Source organism: Carcharhinus amblyrhynchos, unplaced genomic scaffold (genome assembly GCF_965287045.1).
Source record: "Carcharhinus amblyrhynchos unplaced genomic scaffold, sCarAmb.v2.hapA chromosome_140, whole genome shotgun sequence".
In the NCBI taxonomy this organism is placed as follows: Eukaryota; Metazoa; Chordata; class Chondrichthyes; order Carcharhiniformes; family Carcharhinidae; genus Carcharhinus; species Carcharhinus amblyrhynchos.
Window position 1 is genome coordinate 148805 of NW_027649880.1, and position 18395 is coordinate 167199.

Sequence of the window (18395 nt, forward strand, 5' to 3'; positions counted from 1 at the left end):
TGCAAGCAGAGAGGAGGTGAGGGCGGAGTGGTAGAAACGTGGCCACGACAGTCCTACTAGTTTCTCATTGTTTGCTCCCTCTCCTCTCTCTTTCTCTCTCACACGCTCGCAAGGGCTCCGAGCTTTACACAGTGGATCTCAAACGCAGTCCAACAGGCTTCGGATTCAGTGTTCGGGGTGGCTGCGAGTACGACATGGACCTCTACGTCTTGGGGCTGATCGTGGGGGGCCCAGCCATGACAAGTGGAAAGATAAGGGTAAGGAGAGCGCAGCACAGTGAGGGGTTTTGATATATCAGTGTTACAGTGAGGGGTGTGGGATATATCAGAGTGTTACAGTGAGGGTGTGGGATATATCAGAGTGTTACAGTGAGGGGTGTGGGGTATATCAGAGTGTTACAGTGAGGGGTGTGGGGTATATCAGAGTGTTACAGTTGAGGGGTGTGGGGTATATCAGTGTTACAGTGAGGGGTGTGGGATATATCAGTGTTACAGTGAGGGGTGTGGGATATATCAGTGTTACAGTGAGGGGTGTGGGATATATCAGTGTTACAGTGAGGGGTGTGGGATATATCAGTGTTACAGTGAGCACTTTGGGACATATCAGTGTGTTACAATGAGGGGTGTAAGATACATCAGTGTTACAGTGAGGGATGTGGGATATATCAGAGTGTTACAGTGAGGGGTGTGGGATATATCATTGTTACAGTGAGGGGTGTGGGATATATCAGTGTTACAGTGAGGGGTGTGGGATATATCAGAGTGTTACAGTGAAGGATGTGGGATATATCAGAGTGTTACAGTGAGGGGTGTGGGATATATCAGTGTTACAGTGAGGGGTGTGGGATATATCAGTGTTACAGTGAGGGATGTGGGATATATCAGAATGTTACAATGAGGGGTGTGGGTTATATCAGAGTGTTACAGTGAGGGGCGTGGGATATGTTAGTGTCACAGTGAGGGGCGTGGGATATATTAGTTTTACAGTGAGAGGTGTGGGATATATCAGAGTGTTATGGTGTGGAGTGTGGGGTATGTCAGAGTGCCTCAGTGAGGGGTTTGGCGTATATCAGTGTTACAATGAGAGGTGTGGGGTATATCAAGTATTACAGTGAAGGGGTGTGGGATAAATCAGTGTTACAGTGAGGACATTTGGGTATATCAGAGTGTTACAGTGATGGAGTGTGCGATATATCAGAGTGTTACAGTGAGGGATGTGGGATAAATGAGAGTATCACAGTGAGGGTTGTGGAGTATATCAAAGTGTTACAGTGAGGGATATGGCATATATCAGAATGGTACAGTGAGGGATGTGGGATATATCAGCGTTACAGTCGGGGTGGGATATATATCAGCATTACAGTGAGGGGCATGTGATCTTTATGAACTAATTTGAGATGTGTTTTATTCCTGGGTTTAGATTGGTGACCAGTTGGTCGAAATTAATGGTGAACGAACTGTGGGAATGTCACATTCTCGAGCTATACAGCTGATCAAACAGGAGCAGGATAAAATCCGTCTTGTTCTGCGCTGTGGGAATGGCCAGGTTCCCGAGTTTGGTAAGTTTCTGGGAATCAGTATGTGGGAATATGCGAGATACAGAACAGGGGACAAATACAGAACTTGACACAGCATTCAGAGCTCAGATCCTCTCCCCATCAGAGAGCCCTTTTATAGAGAGTGTCCCTATTAGGGACCCTTTTCTTCGAGATTCTCCTGCATCAGAGACCCATTTTATAGACAGAGAGTTTCTCCCATCAAGACCTCTTTTATAAGAGTCTCCACCATCAGAGACCCCCTTTATAGAGAGAGTCTCCCCATCAGAAACGCATTTTATTGAGAAGGTCTCCCCATCAGAGGAGACCCCTTTTATAAAGAGTGCTTGCATATTCGTGTCTATGTGTATTAGTGTGTGTGTACATGTGTATGTATGTGCAAATTAGCATTTGTATGGTTGTATTAGTGCGTGTGAGTGTATTAGTGTGTGTATTTGGGCATGTTTGCAAATTATGTAATTGAGTGTTAGTGCATGTGTATTTGTGTGTGCGTATGTTTGTGTGTGGGGTTGTGTGTGTATGTTACTGTGTGAATTAATGTATTTATTAGTGTGTCTGTGTGTATTAGAGATTTGCCCTTGTGTGTGCATGAGTGTATTTAGCATGTGTGTCTGTATATTATGATTTGAGTGCATTATTGTGTGTGTACATGTGTGTATTTGTGTATTGTATTATTGGGAACATGTATACTTTGTGTGTGTATCATTGTGTGTATATTATTGTGCGTGTGTATATTGCTATGCATGTATTAGTGTGTATTAGTGTGTTTGTGCATGTATTAATATGTGCATATATGTTTGTTTATTATTGTGCATGTAATAGTGTTTGTATTGTATGTATTACTGTGTCTTAGTGTGTGTATTATTGTATTAGTATGCATGTGTTTATTATAGTGCATGTGTGTATTGTTTGCGTGTGTATTAGTGTGCGTGTGCATTAGTGTGCGTGTGTGTATTAGTGTGCATGAGTGTGTTACTGTGCATGTATGTACCAGTGTGCATGTGTGTATTATGCATGTGTGTTATTGTGCATGTGTGTATTGTTGTCTGTGTGTGTATTATTGGGGGTGGATCTCCCATCGTGACCCACAAAAGTCTGAGAAGGTTATCACTGAGTAGGTGCTGTTTGATAGCACCGTTGATGACCCTTTCCATCACTTTACTGATGATCGAGAGTATGCTGATTGGGCAGTAAATGGCCAGATTGGATTTGTCCTGTCTTTTGCGTACCGGACATACCTGGACAATGTTCCACATTGTCATGTAGATGCCAGTGTTGTAACTGTACTGGAAAAGTTTGGCTAGATTTGCGGCAAGTTCTGGATCACAACTCTTCAATACTATGGCTGGAAAGTTGTCAGGGCCCATTGCCTTTGCAGCATTCAATGCCTCCTCCTGTTTCCTGAAATTATATGGAATGAATCAAAATGGCTGGAGACTGGCATCTGAGATGCTGGGGACCACTGGAGGAGGCCGAGATGGATCATCCACTTGGCATTCCTGGCTGAAGATTGCTGCAAGTGCTTCAGCCTTATCCTTTGCACTGAAGTGCTGAGCTCCTCTATCACTCCTCCACGGTGTTGCTTAATTGTCCACCACCATTCATATTATGTCAGTATTAGTGGGTGCATGTATTAAAGTTTGTGTGTATGAGGGTGTTTGTATTGGCATTTGTGTATTGGCATGCATTTATTAATGTGTGTGTGTGTGTGTGTGTGTGTGAGAGTTGTTGGTAAGATTTTAGAGTCCATTATTAAGGATGAAATTTCAGAAGATTTGGAAATGCAGGTTTCATCATGGTTAAATCAAGGGGAGGTAATTCCTGATAAATCTGTTAAAATTCTTTGAGGAGGTGTTGGGTAGGTTAGTAAAGGAGGGCCAGTGGATGTTATCTACTTGGATCTCCAGAAGACCTTTGATAAGGTGCCTCACAAGAGTCTGCAAAATAAGATGAGTCCATGGTGTTAGTGTTGGGATCACAGCTTTTCACTTGATACATAAATGATCTAGATGAATAAACTGAGACCATTGTGGCTAAGTTTGCAGATGATACAAAGAGGGACAGGTATATTGAAGTGGCGGAGAGGCTGCAGGACTTGATCAGGTTAGGAGAGTGGGCAAAGAAGTGGCAGATGGAATACAACGTGGGGAAATGTGAGCTTATGCTCTTTGGTAGAGGCGTAAACTGTGTTCTGCTTGGAGAGAGAATTCCGTAATCGGGAGTCTCAGTTCAGGATTCTCTGAAGGTTACCTTGGAGGTTGACCTGGTAGTTAGGAAAATAAATGCAACGTTAGCATTCATTTTGAAGGGATTAGAATACAAAAATAGAGATGTACTGCTGAGGCTTTATCTTTGGTGAGACTACATTTAGAATATCGCAAGCAATTAGGGCACCATATCTGAGGAAGGATGTGCTGGCCTTGGAGAGGTTCCAGAGGAGGTTCACAAGAGTGATCACAGGAACGAAAAACCTGACATACAAGGAGTGTCTGAGGACTCTGGGTCTTTACTCAATGGATTATAGAAGGATGAAGGGAGATCTCATTGAAACTACAGAATAATGAAAGGCCAGGATAGAGTGGATGGAGGGAAGATGTTTCCATTAGTGGGAGGGACAAGGATCCGAGGGCACAGCTTTAGAGTAAAGGGATGACCCTTGAGAATTGAAACGAGGAGGAATTTCTTTAGCCAGAATTAATTGCCACATAAGGCTGTGGAGGCCAGATCATTGAATGCACTTAAGATAGAGATAGATAAGTTCTTGATTCATAAAGGATGAAGAGTTACAATGAAAAAGCTAGAGAATTGGGTTGGAAAACTTACCAGCCATGATTGAATGGTGGAGAGGGCTCGGTGGGCTAATTCTGCTCCTATATCTTATGATCTATTATAGTGTGCATGTATATGTGTGTTTGTGTGTGTGTGTTAGTGTATGTGTTTATTTTTGTGTGCGCACGTGCTGTGGTGTGTGTTTTAGTGTATGTGTGTATTTGTGCATGTGTGCACACAGTAGTGTGTGTTCCAATGTATGTGTATATTACAGTGTGTATGTATTTGTGTGTTTTAAGTGTGTGTGAGTATTATTTTGTGTGTATTTGTGTGCATTTCTGTATGTGTGTGTGTGCAGTAGTGTGTGTGGGTGTATGTATGCATATGTATTAGTGTCCTTGTGTATGTGATGTGCTTTTTAGTGTATGTGGATGTGTATTAGTTTGTGTGTGTCTTAGTTTGTGTATCTGTTATTGGCGTGTGTATTTTTGTGTATGTATCAGTGTATGGTGGGTGTGTGTGTGTGCTTGTGTATGAGTATGTAAAGTGTCTTCATTAGAGTGTGTGTGTGTGTATTAGTAAGTGTGTGTGTATTAGTGTATGTATTATTGTGTGTCTGCATTGTGGGTGTCTATATTAGTGTACGCATGTGTGCGTATGTATTAATATACCTGTGTGTAGTAGCGCATGTGTGTGTATTAATATGCCTGTGTGAAATAGTGTGTGTAGGGGTGTGGGTGTGTGTGTGTAATAGTTTGTGTGTATTGGTTTATGTTAGAATGTGTGTGATATTGTCTGTGTATTAGTGTGCGTAGGTGTCATTGTATTTTACTATTTCCGCGTGTAATTGTGTGTGTATATATATATATTAGTGTGTGTGTTAGTGTGTAGAGTAGTGTGTGTGCATTAGCGTGTGAATATTACTGTTAGTGTGTATTAGTACGTGTTTGTCTGTCTGTTTTTAGTGTGTGTGTGTGTATTAGTTGGGGACAAGGGCGTCTTATACTGGAGTCTTGGGGCTGTTGTTTATCCCTGAACCACCATCATTATAAATAGATGATCTGTGTCACTATCAGATTCCTTTTTGTGGGATCTCGCTGTGCACAAATTGGCTGTGACACTTCCATTCCCACAGTGGCTTTTTATCAATTCAAACTCTCCTCACTGGCAGTGAGCAGCTAATGAAGGGTGCGATCGGAGCACAACGTCTTTCTTCCTGAGCTCCAGCTTTGCTGATCCGACTAACTGGAAATCATTAACTCTCTCCTTCTCTTTTCCTCTCTTTCTCTCTGCTGCTGATGCTTCCATCTGTCCATTCAGCGACGAACCCTCCCAACCTCTCCGTCTGTGTCACCAACTCCAGGCATGGTGAACCCTGTTACTTTCTCCTCGGTCATACCGACCGGATTCGGTGCGTAGCCCTCGCTCCTCCGCATCCCACAGTGCCGCAGTCTTCAAACGGGAATGCCGGGGTGAAGGGGGAATGGTCATGTGTTCCCGGGAAGGGTGGGGGGAGGTCAAATTTTTTTCAGGGGAGAGGGAAAAGGTCGTGTGCTCCCTTCGGGAGAGTGGAAAGGTTGTGTGTTCCAAGGATTTTCACACATTAATGCACACACACTACTCTACACACTAATGCACACACACTACTCTACACACTAATATACACACACACACACACACACACACACACACTCTAATATATATATATACACACAATTACACACGTGTAATAATAAACATACAATGACACCCACACACACTAATACACAGACAATATCACGCAAAAGTTGACTGATTCCAGAAGGACAGGGGCAAGGTCAAGTGTTTCTGGAACAGAGTGGGATATTCAGGTGTTTCTGGGGGCAGAGGGGAAAGTTTGGGTCTTTCTAAGGAAGAGAGGAAAGGTTGGGTGTTTACAGGTCAGAAGGGATAAGTCAGGGGTTTTCAGGGGGAAAGGGGAAAAGTCAAGTGTTTCTGGGAGAGAGCAGAAAGGTCAAGGGTTTCCAGGAGCAGAGGAGAAAGATGAAGAGTTTCCGGGGGAGAACAGAAAGGTCGGGTGTTCCGGGTCAGAGGGGAAAGGTCGGGTGTTTCCAGGGGAGAGGGGAAAGGTTGGATGTTTCTGGGGGGAGAGGGGAAAGGTTGGATGTTTCTGGGGGGAGAGGGGAAAGGTTGAGTGTTTCAAGGGCAGAGGGGGAAGTTTGAGTATTTCCAGGGGGAGAAGGGAAAGGTCAGATGTTTCTGAGGGAGAGGGGAAAGGCCGGGTGTTTCCAGGAGAGAGAAAAAAGGCTGGGTGTCTCCGGGGGAGAGGGGAAAGGTTGGGCCTCTCCGGGGGAGAGGGGAAAGGTTGGGCATCTCCGGGGGAGAGGGGAAAGGTTGGGCCTCTCTGGGGGAGAGGGGAAAGGTTGGGTGTCTCCAGGGAAGAGGGAATTGGCTGTGGGGAAATGTTAAATATTGCAATGGGTAAGGTGACTCCACTGCAGTGTTGATTAAATTGGGCGGAGACAGCTGCTGAAAGATCAGTCAGTGTCAGAACCATGAGAGTCACTGAGGGAGCAGATACACAGGGTTCAGAGTCCAAATATTCCCATAAACAAAAAGGCCAGGATTCCCAAAACTGGACACTCCCCCAAACCTGGGAGAGCCAAGGGAATAGGAACAAGATGGAAAGCTTAATATCAGAGGCTGAGAGCCCTGCACTGCATGAACCTTCAGGGAATAGACAAAACACTGGGTGAAAATCACAAAAGAAATTAAGCAGTTTAAGGAGAGGGGATGAAAGTAGATTGGTCAGTAAAATCAGGGAGAAAATTTCTCCATGTGTAAACAGCAAGAGGAAAAGAGCTAGAAACCAAAACAACAGGAAAATGTGTGTGCGGGCGCAGTGGCCGTGCCTCTCCATCAGTACTTACTGTGTGTGTATTCACTAAAGAGAAGGAAGAAGCAGTCAGTGTCGTTCCAGAGGAGGAATGTCAAGTATTGACAGTGTAAACAGAGTAAGGAGTTCCAGCATCTGTGGAAGCGGCCAGGCTGCTGAGTGAAGCAAGAACACAAAATAGCAAAGGCTTAGATTTTCCTATCCTATCTAGCTGCAGGTTTGTTGTCAGCAGTCGGTGGGGCACAGCTAGGATAGGAGAAAAGAACAGAGTGAATCATTGCAGATGATGAGAGACAGTAGCAGTCAGAGGCTGAGGTCCAAATGCAGCTAGACCTGGGCAATATCCAGGATTGGGCTGACAAGTAACATGTAGATTCACGCCTCACAAGGGCAAGACAATGAACATCTCCAACAAGAGAGAATCTAAACACCGCCCCTTGACATTCAATGATGTTACCATCATTGAACCGCGCCCCCCACCCCCGCCACCCCAAACAAGATCCTGGAGGTTACCATTGACCAGAAACTGAACTGGCCGTATAAATACTGTGGCTGTCAACTCAAATGAAAGGCTAGTAATTCACCTCCTGATTCCCCAAAATCTGTCCACCACCTACAAGACACAAGTCAGGAGTGTGATGGAATATTTGCCTGGAAGAGGAAGAAGCTTGACACCATCCAGGACAAAGCAGCCCTACTTGATTGCTAGCCCTTCCACAGACATTCATTCCCTCTACTATTGGCGTGTGGTGGCAACCATGTGTACCATCTACAAGGTGCACCACAGCAATTCACCAAGGCTCCTTAGGTAGCACCTTTCAAACCCACACCAGAAGCATCCAGAAGGACAAGATCAGCAGATAACTGGGAACACCACCACCTGGAGGTTCCCTTCCAAGTCACTCTCTGTCCTAACTTAGGAATATATTGCCGTTCCTTCATTGTTGCTGGGTCAAAATCTTGGAACTCCCTCCATAAAGCACTGTGGGTGTACCCACACCTCAGGGACTGCAGTGGTTCAAGAAGGCAGACATCACCACCTTCTGAAGGGGCAACCAGGGATGGACAGTAATTGTTTGGTCTATCGAGCAATGGTAAAGAATAAACGCAGGTCTATTGGCCAATGTTTAAAAAGACAGGTGAGAAGAAAATCACATCAGCCTGGATTTGGGAAGCTGGTGTCTGTCTAATTGATTAGATTTTTTGAATATGTATAATAGGGAAGATTGATGAGGGGAGAATATTTAATGCAATTTGTATGGATTTTAGTGAAGATTTTGACAAAGGTCTCGTGTTGAAGCAAGTTCTTCAAGGCGAAAGTGGAACGTTGGATCCAAAATGGGATCAGTGACTATAAGGCAATTTTCAGTGGCTTCTACAGGGCTCAGAATTCGATTCCCAACCCATATTAATGATTTCGACTCACATTGTAGGGGAGTGGTTAAGACATTTGTAGATGGTATGAAAATTGACCATGCATTGTTACTGAGGAAGCAAGCTGCAAACTGCAGGGGGATATCGATGAACTGATCCCGTGGAAAAGAATTGGCTATTTAGAATTCAGTCGACAGAAGTGTGAGGACAAATGGAAGGGCAAGGGAATGTTCAAAAAAAAGACTGAGAAGTGGAGAAGAGCACAGGGTCCTCGGAGTGCATGTTGATTTGTGTACTTGAAGGTAACAGGACAGGTAGATGAGGTGGGTAGAACCATAGAAACTGTACGGTGCAGAATGAGGCCACCCCACTTAGCCTTGCCCCTCCCCCACCTTACCCCGCCAATCCTGCACATTTACCATGTCTAATCCATGTAACCTACACATCTTTGGACACTAAGTGGCAATTTATCATGGCCAGTTTACCTAACCTGCACATCTTTTGATGCTAAAGGGCAGATTAACATGATCAATTCACTTAACCTGCAAATTTTTGGACTGTGGGTGGAAACCAGAGCACCCGGAGGAAACCCACTCAGATACAGACAGGGCGTGCAAACTTTACCCAGTCACCTGGTCAGAATCGAACCCATGTCCCTGGCTGTATGAGGCAGCAGTGCTAACCACCGTGCCACTATGCGTCCCTCGGAACGTTACTTTAATTTGTCACTCAAGGAGCTATGAACATTTACCCCTAGATCTCTTTGTTCTGTAACTCTCCCCAATGCCCTACCATTAACTGAGTAAGTCCTGCCCTAGATCGATCTACCAAAATGCATCACCTTGCATTTATCTAAATTAAATTGTCTGCCATTCATCAGCACACTGGCCCAATTGATCAAGATCGAGTTCATCCTAGATAAACTTCTTCACTGTCCATTATACCACCAATCTTGGTGTCATCTGCACACTTACTAACCATGCCTCCTAAATTTCTATTCAAATCACTGATATAACAGCGGACTCAGCACCGATCCCTGAGACACACCGCTGGTCACAGACCTCTACAACCACCCTCTACAATCACCCTCTGGCTTCTGACAAGAAGCCAATTTTGTACCCAATTGGCTACCTCACCCTGGATCCTGTGAAATTTAACCTGCAACAACCTACCGCGCGGTACCTTGTCAAAGGCTTTGTTAAAGTCCATGTAGACAACGTCGACTGCACTGCCTTCATCAAGCTTCTTGGTTACGCCTTCAAAACTCAGTCAAATTCGTGAGATATGATTTTCCACGCACAAAGTCATGCTGACTGTATGTAGGCAGTCCTTGCCTCTCTAAGTGCCTGTAGATTCTGTCTCTCAGACTATCTTCTCACAGCTTACCCACTACAGATGTTAGGTTCATCGGCCTGTAGTTCCTAGGCTTTTCACTGCAGCCCTTTTTAAACAAAGGCACATTTGCCACTCTCCAATCTTCAGGCACCTCACCTGTGGCTGTCGATGATTCACATATCTTTGGTAGGAGACCTGCAATTTCCTCCCTAGCCTCCTACAACATCCTGGGATACACTTAATCAGGTCCTGGGGATTTATCTAACTTGATGTGCTTCAAGACTTCCATCACCACCTCCTGCGTAACTTGTGCACTCCTCTAGACATCACTATTTATTTCCCCAAGTTCCCTAACATCCATTTCTTTCTCAACAGTAAATACTGATGAGAAATATTCATTTAGGATCTCATCCATCGCTTGTGGATCCCAACATAAATGGCCTTGTTGATCCTTAGGAGGCCCTATTCTCTCCCTTGTTATTCTTTTGCCCTTTATGTATTTGTAGAAGCTCTTTGGATTCTCCTTTGCCTTATTTGCCAAAGCAACCTCGTGTCCCCTTTTTGCCCTTCTGATTTTTCTCTTAACTCTACTCCAACACCATCTATATTCTTCGAGGGATCCACTTGATCCCAGCTGCCTATGCATGTCAAATGCCTCTTCCTTTTTCTTGACCAGGGCCTCAATATCCTGAATTATCCAAGGTTCCTGACTTCTACCAGCCTTGCCCTTCACTCTATGAGGATTGTGCTTACCTTGAACCCTGGTTAACATACTTTTGAAAGCCTCCCACTTACCAGCTGTCCCTTTGCCTGCCAACAGACTCTCCCCAATCAACTTTTGAAAGTTCCTGTCCAATACCATCAAAATTGACCTTGCCCAATTTAGAATTTTAACTTTTGGGCGAGATCTATAATTCTCCACAACTATCTTAAAACTAATGGAATTATGGTCACTGGCCCCAAAATTGGGGTGATACGGTAGCACAGTGGTTAGCACTGCTGCTTCACAGCTCCAGGGTCCTGGGTTCAATTCTCGGCTCGGGTCACTGTCTGTGTGGAGTTTGCACATTCTCCTTGTGTCTGCGTGGGTTTCCTCTGGGTGCTCTGGTTTCCTCCCACAGTCCAAAGATGTGCAGGTTAGGTTGATTGGCCATGCTAAGAAATTGCCCCTTAGTGTCCAGGGATGCGTAGGTTAGAGGGATTAGTGGGTATCATATGTAGGGATATGGGGGTAGGGCCTGGGTGGGATTGTGTTCGGTGCAGACTCGATGGGCCGAAGAGCCTCTTTCTGCACTGTAGCATTCTATGATTCCTTACTAACACTTCTGAATGAGAAATTCCTCCTGAAAACAATCAACAAATTTCCCACCATCCAAGCCCCTAATATTATGGCTGTCCCAGTCAATGTTGGGAAAGTTAAAGTCCCTTACTATTTCCACCCTATTTTTCTTGGAGCTATCTGTAATCTCCTTACATATTTGTTCCTCTGTCTCCCACTGACTATTTGGGGGCCTATAGTACAGTCCTATCAGAGTGATTTCCCCCTTCTTATTTTTCAGTTCTACCCATGTGGTCTTAGTGGGTGAAACCTTAGAAATATCCTCGTTCTACCGTGATGTTCTCCCTATTCAAAAACGCAATTCCCCTCCTCTCTTACCTCTTGTTCTATCCTTCCTATAGAATCTGAACCCTGGAACATTGAGCTGCCAGTTATGACCCCCCCTTAGCCATGTTTCAGTAATAGCTATGACATCCCAGATCCACGTACCCTGGATGCAACAGTGTCCCTGGGTGGGGGGAGGGGGACACTTGTATGACACTGTCCCGGAGAGGTTGCGGGGGGAGGGTGGGATAGTGTTCCTGGGATGTGGGGTGCGACAGTGTCCCTGGTGGGGTGCGACAGTGTCCGGGGGGAGGGGAATGCTACAGTATCCTGACTGGGGGTGGCGGGTGGGTGCGATAGTGACCCTGGGGGCAATGGAATTGACATGGGAGTAACAGTGTCCTGCGGTGGGGGGTGGGGGAGCCACAGCACCCCGGCAAGCGCCAGTGAGTCTGGCAGTCAAGGTCTCGACATCAGGCTGCAATAATTCCTACACCTGAGATTCTGACCTCTTGGGGTTCTGAGTATGGAGGCTGAGCTGTAGAATAATCAAATGCCAGAACAGACATTGAACAGTTATGAGAAGGTTAGTCTCACTCAGAATGCAGGACTGCTGCATTTATTGAATTATTGTGTTGTTGTGGCAACAGGCACACACACGATCTTCCCACTGCATGGTGAGGAGGCAACCTGTAACCAAGCAACCAGCAAAGTCAAAAATAATCTCCCCACTGTCCCTGTGTCTACCAAATCCAAACTAACCCCAGTGTCCATATGACAGATCAATCCTAAACTAATCCCACAGCCCTGCTCCCTCCCCAGAGCCCTGTATCAGTCCCCAAACTGATTCCACTGCCCCATTCTCCCCCAATGACCTGTATCAATCCCCAAACTAATCCCACTGCCCCATCTGTCTCCCCATCGCCCTATTATCAATCCCAAACAGATTTTGCTGCCCCACTCTCTCCCCATAGCCCTGTGTCAATCCCAAACTATACCCACTGCCCAGCTCTCTCCCCATATAGCCCTGTATCAATTCCCCCAAACTAATTCCACTGCCCCACTCTCTCCCCATTGCCCTATATCAATCCCAAATGAATTTTGCTGCCACACTCTTTCCCCATAGCTCTGTATCAATCCCAAACTAATCCCACTTCCCCACTATCTCCCCATTGCCCTGTATCAATTCCTAAATTAATCTCACTGCCCCACTCTCTCCCCATTGCCCTGTATCAATCCCAAACTAATCCCACAGCCCCACTCTCTCCCCATAGGGCTGTATCAATCCAAACTAATCCCACAGCCCCGCTCTCTCCCCATAGCCCTGTATCAATCCAAACTAATCCCACAGCCCCGCTCTCTCCCCATAGCCCTGTATCAATCCCCAAACTAATCTCACAGCTCCACTCTCTCCCCACAGGGCTGTATTAATCCAAACTAATCCCACAGCCCCACTCTCTCCCCATAGCCCTGTTTCAATCCCAAACTAATCCCACTGCCCCAGTCTCTCCCCATAGCCCTGTATCAATCTCCAAATTTATCCCATTCATATAAATTCAGTAGATTCTTGTTGTTCCTGCTCTTTTTGGTATCACACTGGGTGCGGTCTTTACTCTCTGCACCACATTAATCACCAAAGAATACTGCAGACTTTGCCTTCAAGGCAGATTCTCAGTGTCCGCATTCCTGTTTGTTCAAACAGCATGTAACACCAAGCATATTATATTATTGTATTGTTATTATAAATTCTGGACTGGAATGAACAGGTTCGATATAGACCATGTCAGGATGCTCCCCCTACACTATCCCCATCAAACACTCCCAAGACAGATACAGCATTATAGGGACTGTATTGCTGCTACTCTATGCTTTGCTGAGTAAATTCTGGAATGTTAATAATCTGAGAATTTTATATCCTTGCAGGTCCTGATGTCACCGTAGTAGCGGAGCCAGGAGGAGTCACCTTCTTTCCAGACCATCAGGAATCCATGTCCCAGATCCCCAGGGGTGAGAGTGAGCCGTACTCCCTGGAGACCCAGGGCAGCCTGGGGCCTGAGTCCTATTATCCCACTGCAGTTCTCTCCTCCTCTGAGGCAGCACACTCTAGGAAGAGAGGTGGGCTGGCTGAGGTGGTCCGGTCCCAGGCCAGAGCTGGTCGGGCATCAAGGACCAGACATGATCGCCTGGACAGCCAGCCTAACACAGAAAACTGCCGGGGAGGCAGTCAGCTGGCCAAGAGGCAGCACAGTGAAGCACGACCCGAAGCCCTACCTGACCCAGGATCTCGGGTTCTTCAAGATCACGCAAGGCCCCAGGCTCGCCGCAAATCTGGGCCCCAGGCTCGCCGCAAGGCTGGGCCCCAGACTCTCCCAGCTCAGACTGGACCCCAGACTCTCCACAACACTGGGCCGCAGGCTCTCCCAGTTCAAACTAGACCCCAGGCTGTCCACAAGATTGAGCCCCAGGCTCTCCCAGATAAAACTAAGCCCCAGTCTCTCCAGATGACTGGGTCCCAGACTCTCCCTGATCTCTCAAGGTTCCAAGCCTTTCTGGACACTGGGCAGCAGGCTGAGGAGAGCAGTGAGACTGATTGGGAGGATGGTGAGACAGATTCGGGGAATGAAGAGACTGATTCAGGAGATAGTGAGGCCTCCCCTAGTCAGGAGGCTTTGTCCAGTGACAGCTTCAATGAGCAAAGGCAAATGAACTCCATGATTGGGAAGGGTCTGGATTTTGCCAGAGTGTCTCCCCAACCAGACCAAACAGCAGCCGAGAAATACAGCGCCCAGTGTGGAAGCCAGAATGGGCGCAGAGATGGACGCCAAGGCAAGTTGCTGGGCATCCCATCTCCAGGCCCCTGGCTGGTGCCAGGCAGAGGGAAACTTTTGGAAATAATTGACAGGTAGTGGATGAGGTGAAGGTTAGTTGGGGGAGGGGATGGACAGAATCAGACAGAGAGGCTGTGGAGAGGTGAAGCTCCACATGGTGGAATAATAAACAGATCTGGAACTGGATATTCATCAGAAAGGGGAGGGGAGCAAAGGGTGAATGGGAGGACAGTAAGGGGGGAGATGAAGGTGTTACTAATCTTCAGCCTTGGTCTCATTCTTGCCTCAACATCAGACAGCCCTCAGCTGACCCCCATAATCCTATACCAGTACTGAAGGAAAGCTGCAATGTCAGAGAATCAGCACTGAGGGAACACGGCACAGTCGGAGAGTCAGCACTGAGGGAATACCACACTGTCAGAAGGTCAGTACTGAGGGAGTGCAGCTCTATCAGAGAGTCAGTGCTGAGGGAGCGCCGCTCTGTGGGAGGGTCAGTGCTGAGGGAGTGCCACTCTGTTGGAGAGTCAGTGCTGAGGGAGCGCCGCACTGTCGGAGAGTCAGTGCTGAGGGAGCGCCGCACTGTCGGAGAGTCAGTGCTGAGGGAGTGCCACTCTGTTGGAGAGTCAGTGCTGAGGGAGCGCCGCACTGTCGGAGAGTCAGTGCTGAGGGAGCGCCGCACTGTCGGAGAGTCAGTGCTGAGGGAGCGCCGCACTGTCGGAGAGTCAGTGCTGAGGGAGCGCCGCACTGTCAGAGAGTCAGTGCTGAGGGAGCGCCGCACTGTCAGAGAGTCAGTGCTGAGGGAGCGCCGCACTGTCAGAGAGTCAGTGCTGAGGGAGCGCCGCACTGTCAGAGAGTCAGTGCTGAGGGAGCGCCGCACTGTCAGAGAGTCAGTGCTGAGGGAGCGCCGCACTGTCAGAGAGTCAGTGCTGAGGGAGCGCCGCACTGTCAGAGAGTCAGTGCTGAGGGAGCGCCGCACTGTTGGACGGTCAGTGCTCAGGGAGCGCCGCACTATTGGACGGTCAGTGCTGAGGGAGTGCCACTCTGTCGGAGAGTCAGTGCTGAGGGAACGCTGCTCTGTCAGAGAGTCAGTGCTGAGGGAGCACCGCACCAATGGATGGTCAGTTCTGAGGGAGCGCCGCACTGTTGGACGGTCAGTGTTGAGGGAGCGCCACACTGTTGGACTATCAGTACTCAGGGAGTGTTGCACTGCCAGAGCATCAGTGATGCATGGCGCTATGGGTAATGTATTAGCATAGACAGAGGATTGAAACAACCAACAGAAAGCAAAGAGTGGGGGTAAATAGGTGTTTTTCTGGTTGGCAATCAGTGACTAGTGGTGTGTCTCAGGTATCAGTATTGGGACTGCAATTGTTTACAGTTTACATAGATGATTGGGAGTTGGGGACCAAGTGTAGTGTGCCAAAGTTCATAATTGACATTAAGATGAGTGGTAGAGCAAAGTGTGCAGAGAATACTGAATGTCTACAAAGGGATATAGATCCCTTAAGTGAGTGAGCAAGGGTCTGGCAGATGGAGTACAACATTGGTAAATGTGAGATCATCCATTTTGATAGGAATAACAGCAAACTGTTACTTAACTGGTAAAAAAATTGCAGTATGCTGTTGTGCAGAGGGACCTGGGTGTCCTTGTGCAGGAATCACAAAAAGTTGGTTTGCATGATCGGGAAGGGTGCATCAGGTAATTGAGAAGGCAAGTTGAATTTTGTCCTTCATTGCTGGAGGGATGGAATTTAAAAACAGCGAGGTTATGTTGCAGCTGTATAAGGTGCTGGTGAGGCCACACCTGGAGTACTGTGTATAGTTTTGGCCTCCTTACTTGAGAAGGGATATACTGGCACTGGAGGGGGTGCAGAAAAGATTCTAGGGTGACACGAAGTTGATTCCAGAGTTGAGAGGGTTGGCTTATGAGGAGAGACCGAGTAAACTGGGGTTATACTATTGAAATTCAGAAGAATGGGGGGTGATCTTATAGAAACATATAAAATGATAAAAGGAATAGATAAGATAGAAGCAGGAAAGTTATTTGCACTGGCAAGTGAAATTAGCACTGGGGGCATGGCCTCAAAATATGGGGAAGCAGATTTAGGACTGAGTTGAGGAGGAACTTCTTCACCCAAAGGGTTGTGAATCTGTGGAATTCCCTGTCTAATAAAGTACTTGAAGTGACCTCATTGAATGTTTTTAAGGCAAAGATAGATTTTTGAACAGTAAAGCAATTAAGAATTATGGTGAGTGGGCAGGTAAGTGAAGCTGAGCACAAAAAGGTCAGCCCTGATCTTATTGAATGGTAGAGCAGGCTCGAGGGGCCAAATGGCCTACTCCTGCTCCTAATTCTTATATTCAGTGCTGAGGGAGCGCCGCACTGTCAGAGGATCCGTGCTGAGGGAGCGCCGCACTGTCAGAGTATTGGTGTTAAGAGAGTGCCACACTGTCGGAGGGTCAGTACTGAGGGAGTGCCGCACTGTCGGAGGGTCAGTACTGAGGAAGTGCCGCACTGTCGGAGGGTCAGTACTGAGGGAGTGCTGCCCTGTTGGAGCTTCAGTGCTGAGGGAGCGCCGCACTGTTGGAGGGTCAGTACTGAGGGAGTGCCGCACTGTTGGAGGGTCAGTGCTGAGGGAGCGCCGCACTGTTGGAGGGTCAGTGCTGAGGGAGCGCCGCACTGTTGGAGGGTCAGTGCTGAGGGAGCGCCACCCTGTCGGAGGGTCAGTTCATAGGGAGTGTTGCCCTGTCAGACAGTCAGTATTGAGGGAGTGCCACACTGTAGGAGGGTCAGCACTGAGAGAACGCTGCACTGTAGGAGGGTCAGTACTGAGAGAATGCTGCACTGTAGGAGGGTCAGTACTGAGAGAATGCTGCACTGTGGGAGGGTCAGCATTGAGAGAATGCTGCACTGTAGGAGGGTCAGTACTGAGAGAATGCTGCACTGTAGGAGGGTCAGTACTGAGAGAACGCTGCACTGTAGGAGGGTCAGTACTGAGAGAACGCTGCACTGTAGGAGGGTCAGTACTGAGAGAACGCTGCACTGTAGGAGGGTCAGTACTGAGAGAATGCTGCACTGTGGGAGGGTCAGTACTGAGAGAATGCTGCACTGTAGGAGGGTCAGTACTGAGAGAACGCTGCACTGTAGGAGGGTCAGTACTGAGAGAACGCTGCACTGTAGGAGGGTCAGTACTGAGAGAATGCTGCACTGTCGGAGGGTCAGTACTGAGAGAATGCAGCACTGTGGGAGGGTCAGTACTGAGAGAACGCTGCACTGTAGGAGGGTCAGTACTGAGAGAACGCTGCACTGTAGGAGGGTCAGTACTGAGAGAACGCTGCACTGTGGGAGGGTCAGTACTGAGAGAATGCTGCACTGTGGGAGGGTCAGTACTGAGAGAATGCTGCACTGTGGGAGGGTCAGTACTGAGAGAATGCTGCACTGTCGGAGGGTCAGTACTGAGAGAATGCTGCACTGTGGGAGGGTCAGTACTGAGAGAATGCTGCACTGTAGGAGGGTCAGTACTGAGAGAATGCTGCACTGTCGGAGGGTCAGTACTGAGAGAATGCTGCACTGTGGGAGGGTCAGTACTGAGGGAGTGTCAGACTGGGCTAGACATTAACCCCTGGGGATGGGGTGAGTAGCTTTGTGCCTGGTGTCTTGGGGATAGTATTGACTCCTTACCCAATTTCACTCAATAAAAATGGATCACTTACCTCATTGTTGAATGTGGGAACTTGCTAAATCTGTGGCTGAGTTCCCTACATTTCTACGGTATTTATTCTTGATGAAATTCTTCACTCCAATGAGGTTGTCTGGAGCATCCCATGGAAATCAAATGCACATCTTTTTAAATGAAGGATATTATTATGGATTTCTAAAAAGAGTTAATATTTTAATGAAATTTTAATTGTCTTGTATAGATTATGTGCCAACAAATAATAAAGACTCAAGCGAACACAAATGTGGTGCTGTCACTCATTTCTGCCTTATGATTGTTGGTGCTCTTGTCAGTATAACTGTGTTCCGCCCTCTCCCCCATTCTCACCTCCCTCGTT

The 18395-nt window shown here is 47.2% G+C and overlaps 1 protein-coding gene across 1 annotated transcript in view; it reads left to right on the plus strand.

Moving 5' to 3' along the window:
- Window positions 1-14887, plus strand: part of LOC145338689 (membrane-associated guanylate kinase, WW and PDZ domain-containing protein 3-like) — a 62304-nt gene extending 47417 nt beyond the window's left edge. Inside the window, exons 13-15 of the mRNA XM_080183086.1 lie at window positions 114-257; window positions 1420-1558; window positions 13435-14887. Coding sequence (XP_080039212.1) covers window positions 114-257; window positions 1420-1558; window positions 13435-14417 — 1266 coding nt within the window. The 3' untranslated portion in view covers window positions 14418-14887. The remainder of the gene's footprint in view (window positions 1-113; window positions 258-1419; window positions 1559-13434) is intronic.
- The last annotated feature ends 3508 nt before the right edge of the window (window positions 14888-18395 follow it).